This window comes from Ranitomeya variabilis, chromosome 5 (assembly GCF_051348905.1).
Source record: "Ranitomeya variabilis isolate aRanVar5 chromosome 5, aRanVar5.hap1, whole genome shotgun sequence".
Lineage (NCBI taxonomy): Eukaryota > Metazoa > Chordata > Amphibia > Anura > Dendrobatidae > Ranitomeya > Ranitomeya variabilis.
The window spans coordinates 272,060,657-272,082,381 of record NC_135236.1 but is presented as its reverse complement, the minus strand read 5'-3'; the positions used below and the strand labels follow the sequence as shown (position 1 = coordinate 272,082,381).

Below are 21,725 nucleotides of genomic sequence, written 5' to 3'. Positions count from 1 at the left end.
CAGCAGTGACCGGTCTGTGGAGTCAGTGACAGATGAGGCAGCAGTGACCTGTCTTTGGAGGCAGTGACAGATGAGGCAGCGGTGACCGGTCTGTGGAGGCAGTGACAGATGAGGCAGCAGTGACCTGTCTGTGGAGGCAGTGACAGATGAGGCAGCAGTGACCTGTCTGTGGAGGCAGTGACAGATGAGGCAGCAGTGACAGATGAGGCAGCAGTGACAGATGAGGCAGCAGTGACCTGTCTGTGGAGGCACTGACAGATGACGCAACAGTGACAGATGAGGCAGCAGTGACCTGTCTGTGGAGGCAGTGACAGATGAGGCAGCAGTGACTGGTCTGTGGAGTCAGTGACAGATGAGGCAGCAGTGACCTGTCTGTGGAGGCAGTGACAGATGAGGCAGCAGTGACAGATGAGGCAGCAGTGACAGATGAGGCAGCAGTGACAGATGAGGCAGCAGTCACCTGTCTGTGGAGGCAGTGACAGATGAGGCAGCAGTGACCGGTCTGTGGAGGCAGTGACAGATGAGGCAGCAGTCACCTGTCTGTGGAGGCAGTGACAGATGAGGCAGCAGTGACCGGTCTGTGGAGGCAGTGACAGATGAGGCAGCAGTGACCTGTCTGTGGAGTCAGTGACAGATGAGGCAGCAGTCACCTGTCTGTGGAGTCAGTGACAGATGAGGCAGCAGTCACCTGTCTGTGGAGTCAGTGACAGATGAGGCAGCAGTCACCTGTCTGTGGAGTCAGTGACAGATGAGGCAGCAGTCACCGGTCTGTGGAGGAAGAGACAGATGAGGAAGCAGTGACCGGTCTGTGGAGGCAGTGACAGATGAGGCAGCAGTGACCTGTCTGTGGAGTCAGTGACAGATGAGGCAGCAGTGACCGGTCTGTGGAGGCAGTGACAGATATGACAGCAGTGACCGGTCTGTGGAAGCAGTGACAGATATGACAGCAGTGACCGGTCTGTGGAGGCAGTGACAGATATGACAGCAGTGACCGGTCTGTGGAGTCAGTGACAGATGAGGCAGCAGTGACCTGTCTGTGGAGTCAGTGACAGATGAGGCAGCAGTGACCGGTCTGTGGAGGCAGTGACAGATATGACAGCAGTGACCGGTCTGTGGAGGCAGTGACAGATATGACAGCAGTGACCGGTCTGTGGAGGCAGTGACAGATATGACAGCAGTGACCGGTCTGTGGAGTCAGTGACAGATGAGGCAGCAGTGACCTGTCTTTGGAGGCAGTGACAGATGAGGCAGCGGTGACCGGTCTGTGGAGGCAGTGACAGATGAGGCAGCGGTGACCGGTCTGTGGAGGCAGTGACAGATGAGGCAGCGGTGACCTGTCTGTGGAGGCAGTGACAGATGAGGCAGCGGTGACCGGTCTGTGGAGGCAGTGACAGATGAGGCAGCGGTGACCGGTCTGTGGAGGCAGTGACAGATGAGGCAGCAGTGACCGGTCTGTGGAGGAAGAGACAGATGAGGCAGCAATGACCTGTTTGTGGAGGCAGTGACAGATATGACAGCAGTGACCGGTCTGTGGAGGCAGTGACAGATGAGGCAGCGGTGACCTGTCTGTGGAGGCAGTGACAGATGAGGCAGCAGTGACCTGTCTGTGGAGTCAGTGACAGATGAGGCAGCAGTGACCGGTCTGTGGAGGCAGTGACAGATGAGGCAGCAGTGACCGGTCTGTGGAGGCAGTGACAGATGAGGCAGCAGTGACCTGTCTGTGGAGTCAGTGACAGATATGACAGCAGTGACCGGTCTGTGGAGGCAGTGACAGATGAGGCAGCGGTGACCTGTCTGTGGAGGCAGTGACAGATGAGGCAGCAGTGACCTGTCTGTGGAGTCAGTGACAGATATGACAGCAGTGACCGGTCTGTGGAGGCATTGACAGATGAGGCAGCGGTGACCTGTCTGTGGAGGCAGTGACAGATGAGGCAGCAGTGACCTGTCTGTGGAGTCAGTGACAGATGAGGCAGCAGTGACCGGTCTGTGGAGGCAGTGACAGATGAGGCAGCGGTGACCTGTCTGTGGAGGCAGTGACAGATAAGGCAGCAGTGACCTGTCTGTGGAGGCAGTGACAGATAAGGCAGCAGTGACCTGTCTTTGGAGGCAGTGACAGATATGACAGCAGTGACCTGTCTGTGGAGGCAGTGACAGGCAGCAGTGACCTGTCTTTGGAGGCAGTGACAGATATGACAGCAGTGACCGGTCTGTGGAGTCAGTGACAGATGAGGCAGCAGTGACCGGTCTGTGGAGGAAGAGACAGATGAGGAAGAAGTGACCGGTCTGTGGAGACAGTGACAGATATGACAGCAGTGACCGGTTTGTGGAGGCAGTGACAGATATGACAGCAGTGACCGGTCTGTGGAGGCAGTGACAGATATGACAGCAGTGACCGGTCTGTGGAGTCAGTGACAGATGAGGCAGCAGTGACCTGTCTGTGGAGGAAGAGACAGATGAGGCAGCAATGACCTGTCTGTGGAGGCAGTGACAGATATGACAGCAGTGACCGGTCTGTGGAGGCAGTGACAGATGAGGCAGCGGTGACCTGTCTGTGGAGGCAGTGACAGATGAGGCAGCAGTGACCTGTCTGTGGAGGCAGTGACAGATGAGGCAGCAGTGACCGGTCTGTGGAGGCAGTGACAGTTAAGGCAGCAGTGACCTGTCTTTGGAGGCAGTGACAGATATGACAGCAGTGACCGGTCTGTGGAGGCAGTGACAGATGAGGCAGCAGTGACCTGTCTTTGGAGGCAGTGACAGATATGACAGCAGCGACCGGTCTGTGGAGGCAGTGACAGATGAGGCAGCGGTGACCGGTCTGTGGAGGCAGTGACAGATATGACAGCAGTGACCGGTCTGTGGAGGCAGTGACAGATGAGGCAGCGGTGACCGGTCTGTGGAGGCAGTGACAGATATGACAGCAGTGACCTGTCTGTGGAGGCAGTGACAGATGAGGCAGCAGTGACCTGTCTGTGGAGGCAGTGACAGATGAGGCAGCAGTGACCTGTCTGTGGAGGCAGTGACAGATGAGGCAGCAGTGACCTGTCTGTGGAGTCAGTGACAGATGAGGCTGCAGTGACCGGTCTGTGGAGGCAGTGACAGATGAGGCAGCGGTGACCTGTCTGTGGAGGCAGTGACAGATAAGGCAGCAGTGACCTGTCTGTGGAGGCAGTGACAGATAAGGCAGCAGTGACCTGTCTTTGGAGGCAGTGACAGATATGACAGCAGTGACCTGTCTGTGGAGGCAGTGACAGATGAGGCAGCAGTGACCTGTCTTTGGAGGCAGTGACAGATATGACAGCAGTGACCGGTCTGTGGAGTCAGTGACAGATGAGGCAGCAGTGACCGGTCTGTGGAGACAGTGACAGATATGACAGCAGTGACCGGTCTGTGGAGGCAGTGACAGATATGACAGCAGTGACCGGTCTGTGGAGGCAGTGACAGATATGACAGCAGTGACCGGTCTGTGGAGTCAGTGACATATGAGGCAGCAGTGACCGGTCTGTGGAGACAGTGACAGATATGACAGCAGTGACCGGTCTGTGGAGGCAGTGACAGATGAGGCAGCGGTGACCTGTCTGTGGAGGCAGTGACAGATGAGGCAGCAGTGACCTGTCTGTGGAGTCAGTGACAGATGAGGCAGCAGTGACCGGTCTGTGGAGGCAGTGACAGATGAGGCAGCGGTGACCTGTCTGTGGAGGCAGTGACAGATAAGGCAGCAGTGACCTGTCTGTGGAGGCAGTGACAGATAAGGCAGCAGTGACCTGTCTTTGGAGGCAGTGACAGATATGACAGCAGTGACCTGTCTGTGGAGGCAGTGACAGATGAGGCAGCAGTGACCTGTCTGTGGAGGCAGTGACAGATAAGGCAGCAGTGACCTGTCTTTGGAGGCAGTGACAGATATGACAGCAGTGACCTGTCTGTGGAGGCAGTGACAGATGAGGCAGCAGTGACCTGTCTTTGGAGGCAGTGACAGATATGACAGCAGTGACCGGTCTGTGGAGTCAGTGACAGATGAGGCAGCAGTGACCGGTCTGTGGAGGCAGTGACAGATGAGGCAGCGGTGACCGGTCTGTGGAGGCAGTGACAGATGAGGCAGCAGTGACCGGTCTGTGGAGGAAGAGACAGATGAGGCAGCAATGACCTGTTTGTGGAGGCAGTGACAGATATGACAGCAGTGACCGGTCTGTGGAGTCAGTGACAGATGAGGCAGCAGTGACCGGTCTGTGGAGGCAGTGACAGATGAGGCAGCGGTGACCTGTCTGTGGAGGAAGAGACAGATGAGGCAGCAATGACCTGTTTGTGGAGGCAGTGACAGATATGACAGCAGTGACCGGTCTGTGGAGGCAGTGACAGATGAGGCAGCAGTGACCGGTCTGTGGAGGAAGAGACAGATGAGGCAGCAATGACCTGTTTGTGGAGGCAGTGACAGATATGACAGCAGTGACCGGTCTGTGGAGGCAGTGACAGATGAGGCAGCGGTGACCTGTCTGTGGAGGCAGTGACAGATGAGGCAGCAGTGACCTGTCTGTGGAGTCAGTGACAGATGAGGCAGCAGTGACCGGTCTGTGGAGGCAGTGACAGATGAGGCAGCAGTGACCGGTCTGTGGAGGCAGTGACAGATGAGGCAGCAGTGACCTGTCTGTGGAGTCAGTGACAGATATGACAGCAGTGACCGGTCTGTGGAGGCAGTGACAGATGAGGCAGCGGTGACCTGTCTGTGGAGGCAGTGACAGATGAGGCAGCAGTGACCTGTCTGTGGAGTCAGTGACAGATATGACAGCAGTGACCGGTCTGTGGAGGCAGTGACAGATGAGGCAGCGGTGACCTGTCTGTGGAGGCAGTGACAGATGAGGCAGCAGTGACCTGTCTGTGGAGTCAGTGACAGATATGACAGCAGTGACCGGTCTGTGGAGGCAGTGACAGATGAGGCAGCAGTGACCTGTCTGTGGAGTCAGTGACAGATGAGGCAGCAGTGACCGGTCTGTGGAGGCAGTGACAGATGAGGCAGCGGTGACCTGTCTGTGGAGGCAGTGACAGATAAGGCAGCAGTGACCTGTCTGTGGAGGCAGTGACAGATAAGGCAGCAGTGACCTGTCTTTGGAGGCAGTGACAGATATGACAGCAGTGACCTGTCTGTGGAGGCAGTGACAGATGAGGCAGCAGTGACCTGTCTTTGGAGGCAGTGACAGATATGACAGCAGTGACCGGTCTGTGGAGTCAGTGACAGATGAGGCAGCAGTGACCTGTCTGTGGAGGAAGAGACAGATGAGGCAGCAATGACCTGTCTGTGGAGGCAGTGACAGATATGACAGCAGTGACCGGTCTGTGGAGGCAGTGACAGATGAGGCAGCGGTGACCTGTCTGTGGAGGCAGTGACAGATGAGGCAGCAGTGACCGGTCTGTGGAGGCAGTGACAGATGAGGCAGCGGTGACCGGTCTGTGGAGGCAGTGACAGATGAGGCAGCGGTGACCGGTCTGTGGAGGCAGTGACAGATATGACAGCAGTGACCGGTCTGTGGAGGCAGTGACAGATGAGGCAGCAGTGACCGGTCTGTGGAGGCAGTGACAGATGAGGCAGCGGTGACCGGTCTGTGGAGGGAGCACGAGCAGCAGCACAGAGGAGCTGGAACTTATTTGTGGGCTCCAGGTTAATAGCCGCCACCCGGAAATAAAGGACAAGAGAAGTTCCGCAGTCTCTGAGCGGCGTCATAGCAACTGAATAGAGAAGCGGCGGTATTACCAATAGTGAGGGCGAGGTGTTAGCTAGGATAATTCCGGTACAGAAGGCTGCAGTGTGTTCTTACTACAAGATGCCCCCACCCGCACCTACTAATCCCATCACGTGGTGACAGCGCACCCTGCAGGCCAGTCTATGTGAGCCGTATCAGGGCGGCCGTGGTGAATACACGTGGCACTTCTCGGGTTACGTCCGCTCCTCACCTCACAGCACCGACTTCTCTATGGCAACGCAGGAGGCGTCCTCGCACAACTTCCCTCCCTGTGTGATTAGAGCGCTACGGACCCGCGGCTGCGGCACCAGTGCTCTGTGCTGCACCTAGAGGTCGGCACTGCCGATAGATGACGCCATTTTGTTGACGTCTAGAGAAGTTCTTATTATTGATACCAGGCATAACACACAACCGCAGAGTACCGAAGACATTATGGCTCTGCACAGTAAGAGCTAATACATCTTCTAGAAAATGCAAAGAGTGTAGCGTGGGAGGTGGCTAAAAGCGCATGCGCGGAGTACTAACAGTTGTACGCCAGGAGCATCCGTTGCTAAGCACAGGGAAGTGGAGGCAGGTCGGTGACACCGGGATGTGGGGGGCTTCCAGGATGATCAGCTAATGATTCCGTCAGTGTGTAGGTTCCCCTCGTGTAAGTGGTCAGATATCTACGTTTTGTCTCACAGGGGATTAGTGTAGTGGCCAGTGGGTGTTCTGCAGGGTACAGTGGTGATGCCGGATTACAGCTACGGTGTCCTGATTATGGCGGTGATGCCGGGCTATAGCTACGGTGTCCTGGTTATGGCGGTGATGCCGGGCTACAGCTACGGTGTTCTGATTATGGCGGTGATGCCGGGCTACAGCTACGGTGTCCTGATTATGGCGGTGATGCCGGGCTACAGCTGTGGTGTCCTGATTATGGCGGTGATGCCGGGCTACAGCTACGGTGTTCTGATTATGGCGGTGATGCCGGGCTACAGCTACGGTGTTCTGATTATGGCGGTGATGCCGGGCTATAGCTACGGTGTCCTGATTATGGCGGTGATGCCGGGCTACAGCTAATGTGTCCTGATTATGACGGTGATGCCGGGCTACAGCTACGGTGTCCTGATTATGGCGGTGATGCCGGGCTACAGCTAAGGTGTTCTGATTATGGCGGTCATGCCGGGCTACAGCTACGGTGTCTTGATTATGGCGGTGATGCCGGGCTACAGCTACGGTGTTCTGATTATGGCGGTGATGCCGGGCTACAACTACGGTGTCCTGATTATGGCGGTGATGCCGTGCTACAGCTACGGTGTTCTGATTATGGCGGTGATGCCGGGCTACAGCTACTGTGTCCTGATTATGGCGGTGATGCCGGGCTACAGCTACTGTGTCCTGATTATGACGGTGATGCCGGGCTACAGCTACGGTGTCCTGATTATGGCGGTGATGCCGGGCTACAGCTACGGTGTTCTGATTATGGCGGTGATGCCGTGCTACAGCTACGGTGTTCTGATTATGGCGGTGATGCCGGGCTACAGCTACTGTGTCCTGATTATGGCGGTGATGCCGGGCTACAGCTACTGTGTCCTGATTATGACGGTGATGCCGGGCTACAGCTACGGTGTCCTGATTATGGCGGTGATGCCGGGCTACAGCTACGGTGTTCTGATTATGGCGGTGATGCCGGGCTATAGCTACGGTGTTCTGATTATGGCGGTGATGCCGGGCTATAGCTACGGTGTCCTGATTATGGCGGTGATGCCGGGCTATAGCTACGGTGTTCTGATTATGGCGGTGATGCCGGGCTACAGCTACTGTGTCCTGATTATGGCGGTGATGCCGGGCTACAGCTACTGTGTCCTGATTATGGCGGTGATGCCGGGCTACAGCTACTGTGTCCTGATTATGGCGGTGATGCTGGGCTACAGCTACGGTGTCCTGATTATGGCGGTGATGCCGGGCTACAGCTATGGTGTTCTGATTATGGCGGTGATGCCGGGCTACAGCTACTGTGTCCTGATTATGGCGGTGATGCCGGGCTACAGCTACTGTGTCCTGATTATGACGGTGATGCCGGGCTACAGCTACGGTGTCCTGATTATGGCGGTGATGCCGGGCTACAGCTACGGTGTTCTGATTATGGCGGTGATGCCGGGCTATAGCTACGGTGTTCTGATTATGGCGGTGATGCCGGGCTATAGCTACGGTGTCCTGATTATGGCGGTGATGCCGGGCTATAGCTACGGTGTTCTGATTATGGCGGTGATGCCGGGCTACAGCTACTGTGTCCTGATTATGGCGGTGATGCCGGGCTACAGCTACTGTGTCCTGATTATGGCGGTGATGCCGGGCTACAGCTACTGTGTCCTGATTATGGCGGTGATGCTGGGCTACAGCTACGGTGTCCTGATTATGGCGGTGATGCCGGGCTACAGCTACGGTGTTCTGATTATGGCGGTGATGCCGGGCTACAGCTACTGTGTCCTGATTATGGCGGTGATGCCGGGCTACAGCTACTGTGTCCTGATTATGACGGTGATGCCGGGCTACAGCTACTGTGTCCTGATTATGGCGGTGATGCCGTGCTACAGCTACGGTGTTCTGATTATGGCGGTGATGCCGGGCTACAGCTACTGTGTCCTGATTATGGCGGTGATGCCGGGCTACAGCTACTGTGTCCTGATTATGACGGTGATGCCGGGCTACAGCTACGGTGTCCTGATTATGGCGGTGATGCCGGGCTACAGCTACGGTGTTCTGATTATGGCGGTGATGCCGGGCTATAGCTACGGTGTTCTGATTATGGCGGTGATGCCGGGCTATAGCTACGGTGTCCTGATTATGGCGGTGATGCCGGGCTATAGCTACGGTGTTCTGATTATGGCGGTGATGCCGGGCTACAGCTACTGTGTCCTGATTATGGCGGTGATGCCGGGCTACAGCTACTGTGTCCTGATTATGGCGGTGATGCCGGGCTACAGCTACTGTGTCCTGATTATGGCGGTGATGCCGGGCTACAGCTACTGTGTCCTGATTATGGCGGTGATGCTGGGCTACAGCTACTGTGTCCTGATTATGGCGGTGATGCCGGGCTACAGCTACGGTGTCCTGATTATGGCGGTGATGCTGGGGTACAGCTACGGTGTCCTGGTTATGGCGGTGATGCTGCGCTACACCTCCACTGTCCTGATAAGGCGGTGATGACGAGCTATATCTGTTCTGTCCTGATTATAGCGGTGATGACGGGCTACAGCTTCGGTGTCCTGATTATGGCGGTGATGCCGGGCTACAGCTACGGTGTCCTGATTATGGCGGTGATGCCGGGCTCCAGCTACGCTGTCCTGATTATGGCGGTGATGCCGGGCTACAGCTGCTATGTCCTGATTATGGCGGTGATGCCGGGCTACAGTTGCGGTGTCCTGATTATGGCAGTGATGACTGGCTACTCCTGCGCTGTCCTGATTATGGCGGTGATGACGGGCTACACTTGCAGTGTCCTTATTATGGCGGTGATGACTGGCTAGTCCTGCGCTGTCCTGATTATGGCTGTGATGATGGGCTACTCCTGCGCTGTCCTGATTATGGCGGTGATGACGGGCAACACGTGCAGTGTCCTGATTATGGCGGTTATGACTGGCTACAGCTGCGCTGTCCTGATTATGGCGGTGATGCCGGGCTACAGCTGCGCTGTCCTGACTATGGCGGTGATGCCGGGCTACAGCCATGTTGTCACTTCCATTTGAACATACTATGATGGTTGATGAGTCATGATGACTTGAGTAATGTCACTCCCCTGATGAGACGTTACAGAGGGACATAATGGGGCTGGGGGTTGTGCCCCTTATTGTGATTCTGTGTACCCCAGTAGATGCCGTAACCTGTAGTGTCTGTGCTTTCCTCCTTCAGGGCCACAGTTGGAGCAAACTTTCTGGCACTCACATACTGTCATGTTCGGCTGTGAGTCTGATACCTGTACATTTTGAGGCTCACCCTCATCGGTATGGCCGGAGATGATCCAGGAGTCACCGAGGTCGACCAAGAGAAATATGACGCAGATGAAAATGTCAAAATCATCTGCCTCGGGGACAGCGCGGTCGGAAAGTCAAAGTGAGTCCTGGTAGTTAAATCTCGGAGGTCTGCGATGGTCCTGAAAATCGGCATGTAATGGGAAATCTGCGAGCAGGGAAGGTATTGTACACCAGGGTCCCATATTATGGTTACACACAATTCAGACGTCCGTGTGTCACAAACTCCTTCAGGTACCCAGTGTAGTTTATGGTGTTTTTCACATGTCTGTAAAGACACCAGTTTCTAGACCCAAGGAAAGTCAGTGGGGTCTTTTGAGGGTGGGAAAGAAAACCCATAAAGATGTCATCTGAGTGATTACTGTTTAATGTGTAGGAAAATGGTGGACATACAGTACTTTGCAAATGTTTTAGACGGTTGTGAGAAACAATGCTGCAAAGTAAGAATGCTTCAGAAATAGAAGTGTTAATAGTTTATTTTTATCGAGAAACAAAATATAAACTTTCCCATACACAAAATAACTTCAGACATCTGAGGCCTAAGGCTGCATTCACACTCCATGTGTCATGGTCCATGTACGGGCTGTGATCTCTAGACTGGCATGGCGGGCAGTTTGACGTACTGATGAACCCAATGAGCAGAACAAATGTCTCTGTGCTGGAGCTAATCATTGTGTCTGCGCAAAGTATGGGAACTAGTGCTGAGCAGACGTGCTCCGATAACATCTTGGGCATGCTCGTACATTATGTTCGAGTCCCTGAAGCTGCATGGTTTGTGGCTGTTAGTCAACCTCAACACGTGGGGATTGCATAACAAACAGGCAGTCCCCACATATGTTGTGGCTGTCTAATAGCCGCAAGTCATGCAGCCACAGCGACTCGAACATAATATACGAGCACTCCCAGATGGTCTGATAACATCCGAGCACGTTTGCTCATCACTATTGGAACCCAATGGAAAGTGACTATGCTGTGTCTGTTTTTGGCAAATGGTCAGATCACATTCGTAGCCTTGCATTGACCGTCTGACTGCAGTATAGGCCCTCTTATATTCCGGATATACCACCACTCATGGATCTATACTGGTATAAGTTTGTTGGGCTGAATCTTGGATGTGTTGGAGAACCTGTCATGTAGAAAATGATTTCTGATCTGCAGGCGGTATATTATACAATGGGAGGAGGTGATCCACTTGATATACATTTTTTCTGGGAAAAGTTTCAGTAAAACTTGTGTTTTATTCATTGAAATCCCTGGTGGTTGTGGGTGAACCTAATCAGTGCTTAACAGCCTTCCCTGTATGACAGTGTGTACAGAGACGGCTGTCAATCACTGGTAGAACCACTCGCTTCACTTAGGTGTTCAAACATTAGGGATTTCAGTACATAAAATCTGTGGGAGTGTTCTTTCTTTATAATTTCACAGTTTGAGTGGTGTCAAATAGTAAGTGTTCTGCCTCAGTAATATACTTAACAGCAGGAGTCTTCACCTCTTCCCGTGCTGCTCCGGTCCTGCTCTGCCATTTTGTGATCCCATCGTTTGGCTCACCATCACTCAGTGTAAGCCTGGGACCCTCATCCTGGCTCGGACTTAAATTGAGTAGTGACTGCCGGATCGCCGATCACACGCTGTAGTGGTCACTACAGACAGAAGACCAACCGGAGCAGTGCCAATAAAAGAGGAAGATGACAGTTGGTATGTATAAGACTGGGTGCAGGGAGTCAGCATTAGTGGCACCTCCCAAAAAAAAATCACGCTGGAGTGCGACATTAATCTGAAAGTTTAAACTACAGAAGTAGATGAAGATAATTATAGTATAGATAAAACTGCACACTCTCATAATTTATTCCATGTTGTGATTACAGATTAATGGAACGTTTCCTAATGGATGGATTGTATCCTTTTTGAATAGTGTCTTTCCTACATTCATGATATAATGTGACATGTAGCCTGTGGCTAGCCCATTATTACCACACCAAAGACCGGTCTATAGTAATCACCAGGCAGTGGCTCAGTGAAGAGAACAAAACATGAGAATCTAAGGTTAGTGGGTGTCATTGGGAGGGATGGCGGATGTTTGCTAAGAACTGTCAGGCAAGTAGATGCTAACTACAGTACTGGCCTGTTCTGTGACCGCTGTAAGCTGGTGACAGGTAGAACACTTCCGCCTGTGATTCTGTTGTCTCATTTGATCTTGCATGAATGGAGCAGCTATATGGGCTGCTCTGTCAACAGGATATGACTGCCGACATCATGGTGATTGACAGGTGTCTCTCCGCAGTTAAGATTCAGGGAGCCTGTTATCTATCAGCATGACATCGGCAATCATATAGCATCAACTGTACAGAGCTGAAGAGAAACCACTGCTTTGTAAATGTGATGTCACCTGAAGCCATAGGAGCTGTTCTGTGACCCCTCTGAACTAGCATAGATTGGCGCCGTGCAGAAAGAAAAGGTACTTGGCAACTACCTACCTGTCAGCTCCAGATAACCCCCTTTTAAACCCAGTTTCTTCCCAACTAGCCTAATCGATAGCACCTAAGTGTCCCTCCTTCCTGCTGCTGCAGAGACTTCAAGCTGCAGCTCTGTCTGGCTGGGAAGGCAGAGGCTGAATACACCTGGACTCTTGAGCTCTCTATACTTGGTTTAATATCTGGATTATACAACCACCCTTAAAGTGAACCTGTCAGCAGGATTGTGCTCAGTGTCAGTTTGACAATGTTAAACGGAATAAAATGAAACACACAAGAAGTTCTTGTGTAGTCACACTTTGAGGCAGCCTGTATGCAGGTCTTTCCTTGGTTTCTCTGGCAGAAAGAAAAGACTGCCTACAGTCCTTCCCCAGAGCACAGGCATCTCATTAGCTGCAAACTTCTAAGGCCGGCGTCACACTGGCGAGTTTTACGGACGTAAGAGCGCAGAAACTACGTCCGTAAAACTCGCATTACATACGGCACAATTATTCTCAATGGGGCTGCTCCTATTAGCCGTATATTACGGTTCAGTATTATACGGCTTTCTACGGCCGTACAAAATCGCAGCATGCTGCGTTTGTCAGCGTATTGCGCAAAAAAATCGCTAATGAAAGTCTATGGGGGCGAGAAAAATACGGATTCCACACGGACCAGCAGTGTGACTTGCGAGAAATACGCAGCGCTGTTAGTGAAAAGTCGGTAATTCAATTGCCGGCTTCTCATTTCTCCTGCACAAACCCGACAGGATATGAGACATGGTTTTCATACAGTAAACCATCTCATATCCCCCTTTTTTTTGCATATTCCACACTACTAATGTTAGTAGTGTGTGTATGCAAAATTTCAGCGCTGTAGCTGCTAAAATAAAGGGTTAAATGGCGGAAAAAATTGGCGTGGGCTCCCGCGCAATTTTCTCCGCCAGAATGGTAAAGCCAGTGACTGAGGGCAGATATTAATAGCCTAGGGAGGTACCATGGTTATTGGCCCCCCCCGTGGCTAAAAACATCTGCCCCCAGCCACCCCAGAGAAGGCACATCTGGAAGATGCGCCTATTCTGGCACTTGGCCACTCTCTTCCCACTCCCTGTAGCGGTGGGCTATGGGGTAATGAAGGGTTAATGCCACCTTGCTATTGGAAGGTGACATTAAGCCAGATTAATAATGGAGAGGCGTCAATTATGACACCTATCCATTATTAATCCAATTGTTGGAAAGGGTTAAAAAACACACACACACATGATTTAAAAGTAGTTTAATGAAATAAACACAGCGGTTGTTGTAATAATTTATTGTTCTCGCAATCCATCAGGAACACCCTCGCTTGGAAAAATAATAAACGCACAAGATACATACCTTCTGGTGAACCGTCTCGTCCCACGAAGTAATCCATCTGAAGGGGTTAACTAATATTACAGGCAGGAGCCCTGCTAAATGCAGCTGTGCTCCGTGCCTGTAATCCCCCAGCGAATAAATGAAATGTAGGTCATTGACCTACATTTCCTTCAGTCGCGGTGAGGCGCCCTCTGGTGGATGTTCTCATGAACTGCAGCCTGGGAACTTTTTCCCACGCTCCAGGTCATATGAGGACATCCACCAGGGGGCGCATCACCGCGACTGAAGGGCTATGTGAGGGCTTATTTTTTGCGGGACGAGATGTACTTTTGAATGATACCATTGGTTTTACCATGCCGTGTAACAGAAAACGGGAAAAAAATTCCAAGTGTGATGAAATTGCAAAAAAAGTGCTATCTCACACTTGTTTTTTGTTTGACTTTTTTGCTAGGTTCACCAAATGCTAAAACTAACCTGCCATTATGATTCTCCAGGTCATTACGAGTTCATAGACACCTAACATGTCTAGGTTATTTTTTATCTAAGTGGTGAAAAAAAATTCCAAACTTTGCTAAAAAAAAAAAAAAAATTGCGCGATTTTCCGATACCCGTAGCGTCTCCAATTTTCATGATCTGGAGTCAGGTGAGGGCTTATTTTTTGCGTGCCGAGCTGGCGTTTTTAATGATACCATTTTGGTGCAGATACGTTCTTTTGATCGCCCGTTATTGCATTTTAATGCAATGTCTTGGCGACCAAAAAAAACGTAATTTTGGCGTTTTGATTTTTTTTCTCGCTACGCCATTTAGCGGTCAGGTTAATCCTTTGTTTTAATTGATAGATCGGGCGATTCTGAACGCAGCGATACCAAATATGTGTATGTTTAATTTTTTTTTAATTGTTTTATTTTGATTGGGGCGAAAGGGGGGTGATTTGAACTTTTATATATTTTTTATTTTTTTTATATTTTTAAACACTTTTTATTTTTATTTTGGCATGCTTCAATAGCCTCCATAGGAGGCTAGAAGCATGCACAACTCGATCGGCCCTGCTACATAGAGGTGAAGTACAGATCACCTCTATGTAGCAGAAATCCAGGTGTACTTTGAGCGCCGACCACAGGGTGGCGCTCAAAGCAATCGGCCATCAACAACCATAGAGGTCTCAAGGAGACCTCTGGTTGTTATGGCAATGCATCGGGGGTCAGCGGTGCGAGCACTTCCGGCCGGGAGCGCTAGTTAAATGCCGCTGTCAGCGCTTGACGGCGGCATTTAACTAGTTAATGGGCGCGGGCGGATCGCGATTCCGCTCGCGCTCATTGCGCGAACATGTCAGCTGTACAGAACAGCTGACATGTCGTGGCTTTAAGGTGGGCTCACCGCCGGAGCCCACCTTAAAGCAGGGGATCTGCCAGCTGACGTACTATTCCGTCAGCTGGCAGAAAGGGGTTAAATATATCAACCTCACCAGGTGTAAATAATCTATTCAGCAATTTATGCAGTTTGCACTATGAAATCTGATTATACAACTAGAGTGGAAAATCCCTACAACTTTTAGCCACGATGTAGGTATGAAAATTGCAATTCAATAGTGAAATCTGCTCAAGTCCTCAACAAAATCAACACATGCCTAAAAAATAGTTTCAGGAGATTATACAGTGTGTGTGTATGTATGTGTGTGTGTGTGTATATATATATATATATATATATATATATATATATATATATATATATATATATATATATATATATATATATATATATATATATATATAAATTTCTCTGTATTTTAATTGATGACATTGCTTTGGTTCTGTCTCGGTAGACCCTTTGGATACTTCCAGAACTTTTATTTATGAGATGCAATGTGTTGAAACCTTAACCTTTCTCAGTCGTCCTCAGCAGCTTTCAACTTTTGCTCTAACCCTGTATAAATACACCACGACTGTGGATGACAAGACCATCTTGGTTGGTGAGTAACGCCTAAGAATCTTACTCTAGTTTCAGAGCCTGATGGGTTAATGCTGGACTGGTTAATATAGAACCTGTATTTATTTAATTAAATGGGTTTTCTGATAAATAAGATTTCTTCTGTATCCACAGGACGAGTGATAAATGTATGATCACTGGGATCCCCATTATATGCTAGAACAGAGGTCCCGAGTCCCTGCTCTTCCTCGCTGCACTCAAGCATGGCACCCTATTGGATGTCTATGGGGCTGACAAACAGCCAAGCGCAAATGTGGAAAGTCTCGTCTAAAGCTCTGTCAGCTGATCTACTTCTTGTGTGTTTCAGATTTCTGGGATACAGCGGGGCAGGAGCGATTCCAGAGCATGCATGCCTCTTACTACCACAAGGCGCATGCTTGTATCATGGTATGGATCACCGATCACACTTGGCTCTAACCCTACCATGCACTTCTTGAAATTGACCTACTGTGGAGCCTTTTGTTCAGGTGTCTTGAATCTGTAGCCAATTGGGTGACATCTGTGTGACAGTCATTATGGCCGCCACTGCGCTGTAATATTATCACGCATCCTGCCAAGACCCCTGAATGACTGGCGCAGTAATGTATTCTAGTAGGAAAATGCTAAACTGTATTACATGCTTTAAGAATATTATTTACTATTATAGGGAGAACACTCTTAGGCCACATTCACATGTTCTGTATTTGAGGGTTTTTTCTACATCAGTATTTCTAATCCAAAACCAGGAGTGGGTGATAAATACAGAAGTGGTGAGGAGTTTCTATTATACTTTTTCACTGATTGTTCCTCTCCTGGTTTTGGATTACAAAACGTGGCCTTATTAGGCTGCCGTCACACTAGCAGTATTTGGTCAGTATTTTACATCAGTATTTGTAAGCCAAAACCAGGAGTGGGTGATAATACAGAAGTGGAGCATATGTTTCTATTATACTTTTCCTCTAATTGTTCCACTCCTGGTTTTGGCTTACAAATACTGATGTAAAATACTGACCAAATACTGCTAGTGTGACGGCAGCTTTAGTCTCTAGACATAACTTTTTTGTGTGTGTGTTCTAGCCTCAACTTCTTTTATGTCTTTATTTTTTTAAAGGTGTTTGATGTGCAGCGAAAAGTTACATATAAAAACCTGTCTAACTGGTACCAAGAGCTGCGGGAGTACCGACCAGAAATCCCCTGTATTGTTGTGGCAAATAAGATTGACGGTGAGGCAATTACATTTTTATTTTTTGGAAAGTGAGAATTATAAAAGAGTATAACAACAAGTGTTCCTAATATATGGTGGAAAAGGAGACTACTATAAGAGATCCTGCTATTGGAATTCCCTATGGTCCCCCATGATAGAGAAGCTCCAAGATCATCTCCCAATATTCTTGGGAATGAGGGTAATTTGAGAAATTGTGGGATGAAAAGAAACATAGAAAGGGGACCAAAGATTAAAGGACTATTCCCATTCCTGCCTCACATGCCAAGATTAAATTTAGGTCTCGGCCACCAGAAGTGTGTAGAGCTCAACTGTGCTCTGCTGTAGCGATAAATGGGGGTTACATAAACTGCTTAGCACAGCTGGCTACTTTGTTACCGCAACCCAAGAGTTACATCAACTGTAGCTCATGTTGCTAGGCTTTTTCTGCAACTTCTTGTGGCCAGGACTTAGAAGCAGGTATTACCTTCCTGGCAATGGGAATACTCAATTAAAGAGTTTAACTTCTTTTTACAGTGTTAGTATATTGAAAGGATTATCATTTATGATCAGTGATGGGCAGACCGGTGGATGTTCTGGTACCTGAACTTTTTAACAAGTTTGGTTCGGGTATCCGAGCTTCATCAAAACTTGAACCCCATTGAAAATAATGGCTTCCTGAACTGCTGAAAAAAACAAGACGAATTCTGTCTGTCTCTCCAACGGACAAACGCTGCACCGAACTTCAGCAGAAAGTCTGTGTTCAGCGTTCAGGCCCGAGCAGTGTCTGTCTGCTACAAACGCCGGCCATTAGTCAGGGTTGCAAAAAATTATTGTTCATGGTTCATTGTAGAAAACAGCCCTTTATAAAGCTCTACTACCATCTGATACTTCTGCACAAATGTGCGCAAAAAAAAAGTATCAAGTGCATTTTGTCACTGATCTTCCTTAAACAAATATATGTTGATTCAGCAAAGCAGAAATGCTCTTAAAGGGATTGTCCTTTTTTTTAAAATGTTGTATCTTTAGGGTTGCAAAGGTTTAAAATGAAGCTTGCCCTACTTGGGTCCAGGTCTCTGGTCTTTGTTTACTGTCTGCAGCAGTGACATCGCATCTGCAGCCAATCGCTGGGCTCAGTGGTTCTTAACCAATGGCCAGAACAGCGGCGGCGCCATTGATTGGCTGCAGCAGTTACTCTGTCGTTGTGGCATCACCGCTTCAGCATGTAAACAAAGAACTGATCAAAGAGGCAGCACTGGACTCGGAGTGAACAATTGCTCTGTCTATTTTAAACCACTTCAACTCTGTCCCTGTAAACGTTTTATTGTATCTCTGTCCGTCCTGCCCACTACTAGTTCATGCTGATATTGTCATTTGTGTTCATTCTCGTTCTAGCTGATCATCGAGTGACACAGAAGGGCTTTAATTTCGCCAAGAAGCATAGCCTGCCATTTTACTTTGTTTCTGCTGCTGATGGCACTAACGTAGTAAAGGTAATATACAAAATGTTAACTTTTTTTTATTATATGTATTTATACCAGGGATGACCAGATCTAATTTGAGCGCAGTTTGTACCACCTATGACACCAAGAAATACCTTGCACTGATTGTTTTTTTTTTTTTTTTTTGCTATGGGTTTTCTTGTTCCTCCTACCTCTACCTAATTTACGTGATTAACCTAATAACACACCGACTTACTAAGATCTTTTTAACACATTGCCACTTCAGTACAGTAGCATTAATGATTGCAGGAGGGGAAGTGTGTATATCTCCCTCTCCCTCCCCCCTTTTTTTTTTTTTTTTTTTTTTTTTTTTTTTCTTCTATTGACCAGTTATGCTTTCTGTTAACTATACTGTTCCTTCTACTATGCAGCTATTTTCAGATGCTATAAGGCTAGCTGTATCGTACAAGCAGAACTCCAGGGACTTTTTGGATGAAGTGATGCGAGAGTTAGAGGTATGGGCCCCCGATGTATTAATGTGGTCCCTGCTACTCCTGTTTGCTTGGGCATGTGTGTAAATCCATTTTTTGAAAAAAGGTGTAGGGCTACCAATCAATTATTGTATGAAGCAAGCTAGAGGTAATCGTTAAAAAGTAACTCTTAATAATAATAATAATAATAATATTATTTAAAATAATGGTGAACAATAAGACACACAATACATAAAACAGAAAAACGCATAACAATTCATATGCATTGGTGGTATATGGATATGTAGGATAACAGGTCTCCTAAATGCCCCAATGCAATATAATGTGTTCATAAGCTATGCATATTCATTTATATATACCATAAATTGGTCGGACATATCAAACCTAGTTGGTTATGTAAATGGGTCCCAATATTCAGAAAATGATAATAAATGGAACTGTCTCACCCAAATGTGGAGTCCAGAAAAATTGATCCAGAGGAAGGCAAAAAAAAACCATGTGGCAAAGAGTAATCTCCACATTGGGGAAAAAACTTCCTTCCCGACTCCACATACGGCAATCAGACTAGTTCCCTGGATCAACGCCCTATCAAGGAATCTAGTGTATATACCCTGTAACATTATACTTTTCCAGAAAGGTATCCAGTCCCCTCTTAAATTTAAGTAATGAATCACTCATTACAACATCATACGGCAGAGAGTTCCATAGTCTCACTGCTCTTACAGTAAAGAATCCGCGTCTGTTATTATGCTTAAACCTTCTTTCCTCCAGACGTAGGAGCATTCTAATAGTGCATATGAAGACTGAGTTACTGTAACCAACTCCATAAAGTATCACATTTTAACTTATTTCCAGTCCTGTCATTGTTGCATGACTATGTTTTGTCCGGCTATTTACTTTTTATCTTTTCAAGGAAACCTCATGTCATTCATGCTGCCCGAACCATGAATCAGAGAACATCTTGTGTATTACAGACCTCTGTTTTCCTTTGAAGCTCCACAGAATGTGATAATTGAAGAAGCAGCCGGGGATGAGGTGACTAGTCCAAGAGGCAGGTGTCTGCCCACTGAGCTAGACTGACTTTCTCTCCCTACATCTGTCATTCGGGGAGGGGGTGAGAGAAGCTGCTGAGGACCTGCCTCTTGGACTAGTCTTATGGTGCTTGGTTATTGATTTACAGTATATGATCTTAAACTGAACATCTCTTCTTTTCTGAACAGAACTTTGAGCTGGAGAAACCTGAGGATGCATCCGATAAAGAGGAAATATCTGAGGGCACAGAGTCACCAAAAACTGTCTGAGCTAACACCAGTTTTGACGCAAAAAAACTTTTTACCACTTATTTATGAGAATCTGAGGAAACTGAGCCTCCTGCGCTTTTTTTACAATGTTATTTGGAATAATAATGGGAGACATAATAGACAACTGGAACCAAATACTCTGAAGCTTGGTCACTTTACCTCCTGTGAGCAGCGGTAGCTGCTGATCACATTAGACTTACATTATACCAGTGACTCGACAATCTGCTCCATGACCTACAATGTGATCACATTAGAATGTAACATTTTAGACTTTCAGAAATGTGATGCTTTATCTGATTTCTGTATTTGATATTGTATCTGCATTTATTAGATCTTTAGGCATCTTATTAAATTATTATTCATAACCTGTCGTGTCTCTTTAGTATTTTGCACTTGCAGTGGTTTTTGGTATGGTTCGCTTCTTTGGCACTGCTGTCAGACACCTGTAGGTGGTAGTGTGTCCATACAACACACAGTATTTCTTGACCTCTGCTGTCCTCCTGGAAAACCACAGTTCAAGGACTTGGACCACATGAAAGACCACATTGTGCTTATACCATTACTAGATGGTAGCCCGATTCTAACGCATCGGGTATTCTAGAATATGTATGTAGTTTATTTATGAAGATTTTAGAATAATACATTGAATACACAGGATTCGGCTAACCGCGACCAATTAGCGAAGCGTGGTTCAAATCCCGCGCCAGTTCGCGGCCGGACTGCGCCTGTCGCTGATTGTTCGGGCACAGCCACATAGTGTATATAGCACAGCCCATGTAGTATATAGCACAGCCCATGGAGTATATAGAAATGTGGGCATAATATCCCTGTTAAAAAAAAAAAAAAAAAAAAAAAAAAAAAAAAGAAAATAAAAAATACTGATATACTCACCTTCCGTTGGCCCCCGGATCCAGGCGAAGCGTTTACCGATGCTCCTCGCGCGCTCCGGTCCCAAGAGTGCATTGCAGTCTTGCGAGATGATGACGTAGCGGTCTCGCGAGACCGCTACATCATCATCATCATCTTGCGAGACCGCAATGCATGGAGCGGTCATGAGGGCGTCACGAGGAGCGGAAAAGGCCTGTTCTGGATCTGAGGGGCCGACAGACGGTGAGTATATAACTATTTTTTTTATTTTTAACATTAGATCTTTTTACTATTGATTCTGCATAGGCAGCATCAATAGTAAAAAAAGTTGGTCACACAGGGTTAATAGCAGCGTTAACGGAGTGCGTTACACCGTGGCATAACGCGGTCCTTTAACGCTGCCATTAACCCTGTGTGAGCGTTGACTGGAGGGGAGTATGGAGTGGGCACTGACTACGGGGAGTAAGGAGCGGCCATTTTGCCGCCGGACTGTGCCCGTCGCTGATTGGTCGTGGCTGTTTTGCCACGACCAATCAGCGACTTGGGATTTCCGTGACAGAAAGACAGACAGAAAGACGGAAGTGACCCTTAGACAATTATATAGTAGATGGGAAGGAGCCGTACTGGACTAGTGCACCCAGATATAAATAGCAGAAAACCGGTGGTGGGGAATTCGTAGGAATTATTGATGGTCTAGGGAAATGTAGGGGTTAAGTTGCCTTAACACTTTACTGCTAATATCTAGAGGATTAGATGACATCTTTGCATGAAGGTTTAGATTGATGTCGATCACTGGTGCATAATGACAATTTCTGAAGCTACAATAAATACTATGTATAACAACTGCTAAATTGGGCCGTGCTAGATACATGTAGAAAAGCTGAGTTTTGGGTTTTTTATATTTTTCTTCGACT

The 21,725-nt window shown here is 48.4% G+C and overlaps 2 protein-coding genes across 8 annotated transcripts in view; one reads left to right on the top strand and one right to left on the bottom strand.

Annotated features, from left to right (window-relative positions):
• Positions 1 to 6,076, bottom strand: part of NME6 (NME/NM23 nucleoside diphosphate kinase 6) — a 63,376-nt gene extending 57,300 nt beyond the window's left edge. For 2 of the 4 annotated variants that reach the window (XM_077264320.1, XM_077264316.1), the window contains exon 1: positions 5,941 to 6,076. The gene's annotated coding sequence lies outside the window, so the exon portion shown is untranslated. Of the gene's footprint in view, positions 1 to 5,740; positions 5,877 to 5,940 lie in introns of those variants that run through there. The other 2 variants (XM_077264319.1, XM_077264318.1) reach the window with 2 other exon arrangements.
• Positions 6,037 to 20,309, top strand: RABL2B (RAB, member of RAS oncogene family like 2B). Of its 4 annotated transcripts, none has more exons than XM_077264315.1 (9): positions 6,037 to 6,174; positions 9,621 to 9,821; positions 11,605 to 11,634; positions 15,434 to 15,513; positions 15,838 to 15,917; positions 16,621 to 16,732; positions 18,106 to 18,203; positions 18,584 to 18,667; positions 19,864 to 20,309. In XM_077264315.1, the coding sequence occupies exons 2-9, from the start codon at positions 9,715 to 9,717 to the stop codon at positions 19,942 to 19,944; spliced, it is 672 nt and encodes a 223-aa protein (XP_077120430.1). In that variant the 5' UTR covers positions 6,037 to 6,174; positions 9,621 to 9,714; the 3' UTR covers positions 19,945 to 20,309. The 4 variants fall into 4 exon arrangements, with proteins under 4 accessions (XP_077120430.1, XP_077120428.1, XP_077120429.1 ...); XM_077264313.1 differs by lacking the exon at positions 6,037 to 6,174 and adding an exon at positions 6,217 to 6,303; XM_077264314.1 differs by lacking the exon at positions 6,037 to 6,174 and adding an exon at positions 6,241 to 6,363.
• The last annotated feature ends 1,416 nt before the right edge of the window (positions 20,310 to 21,725 follow it).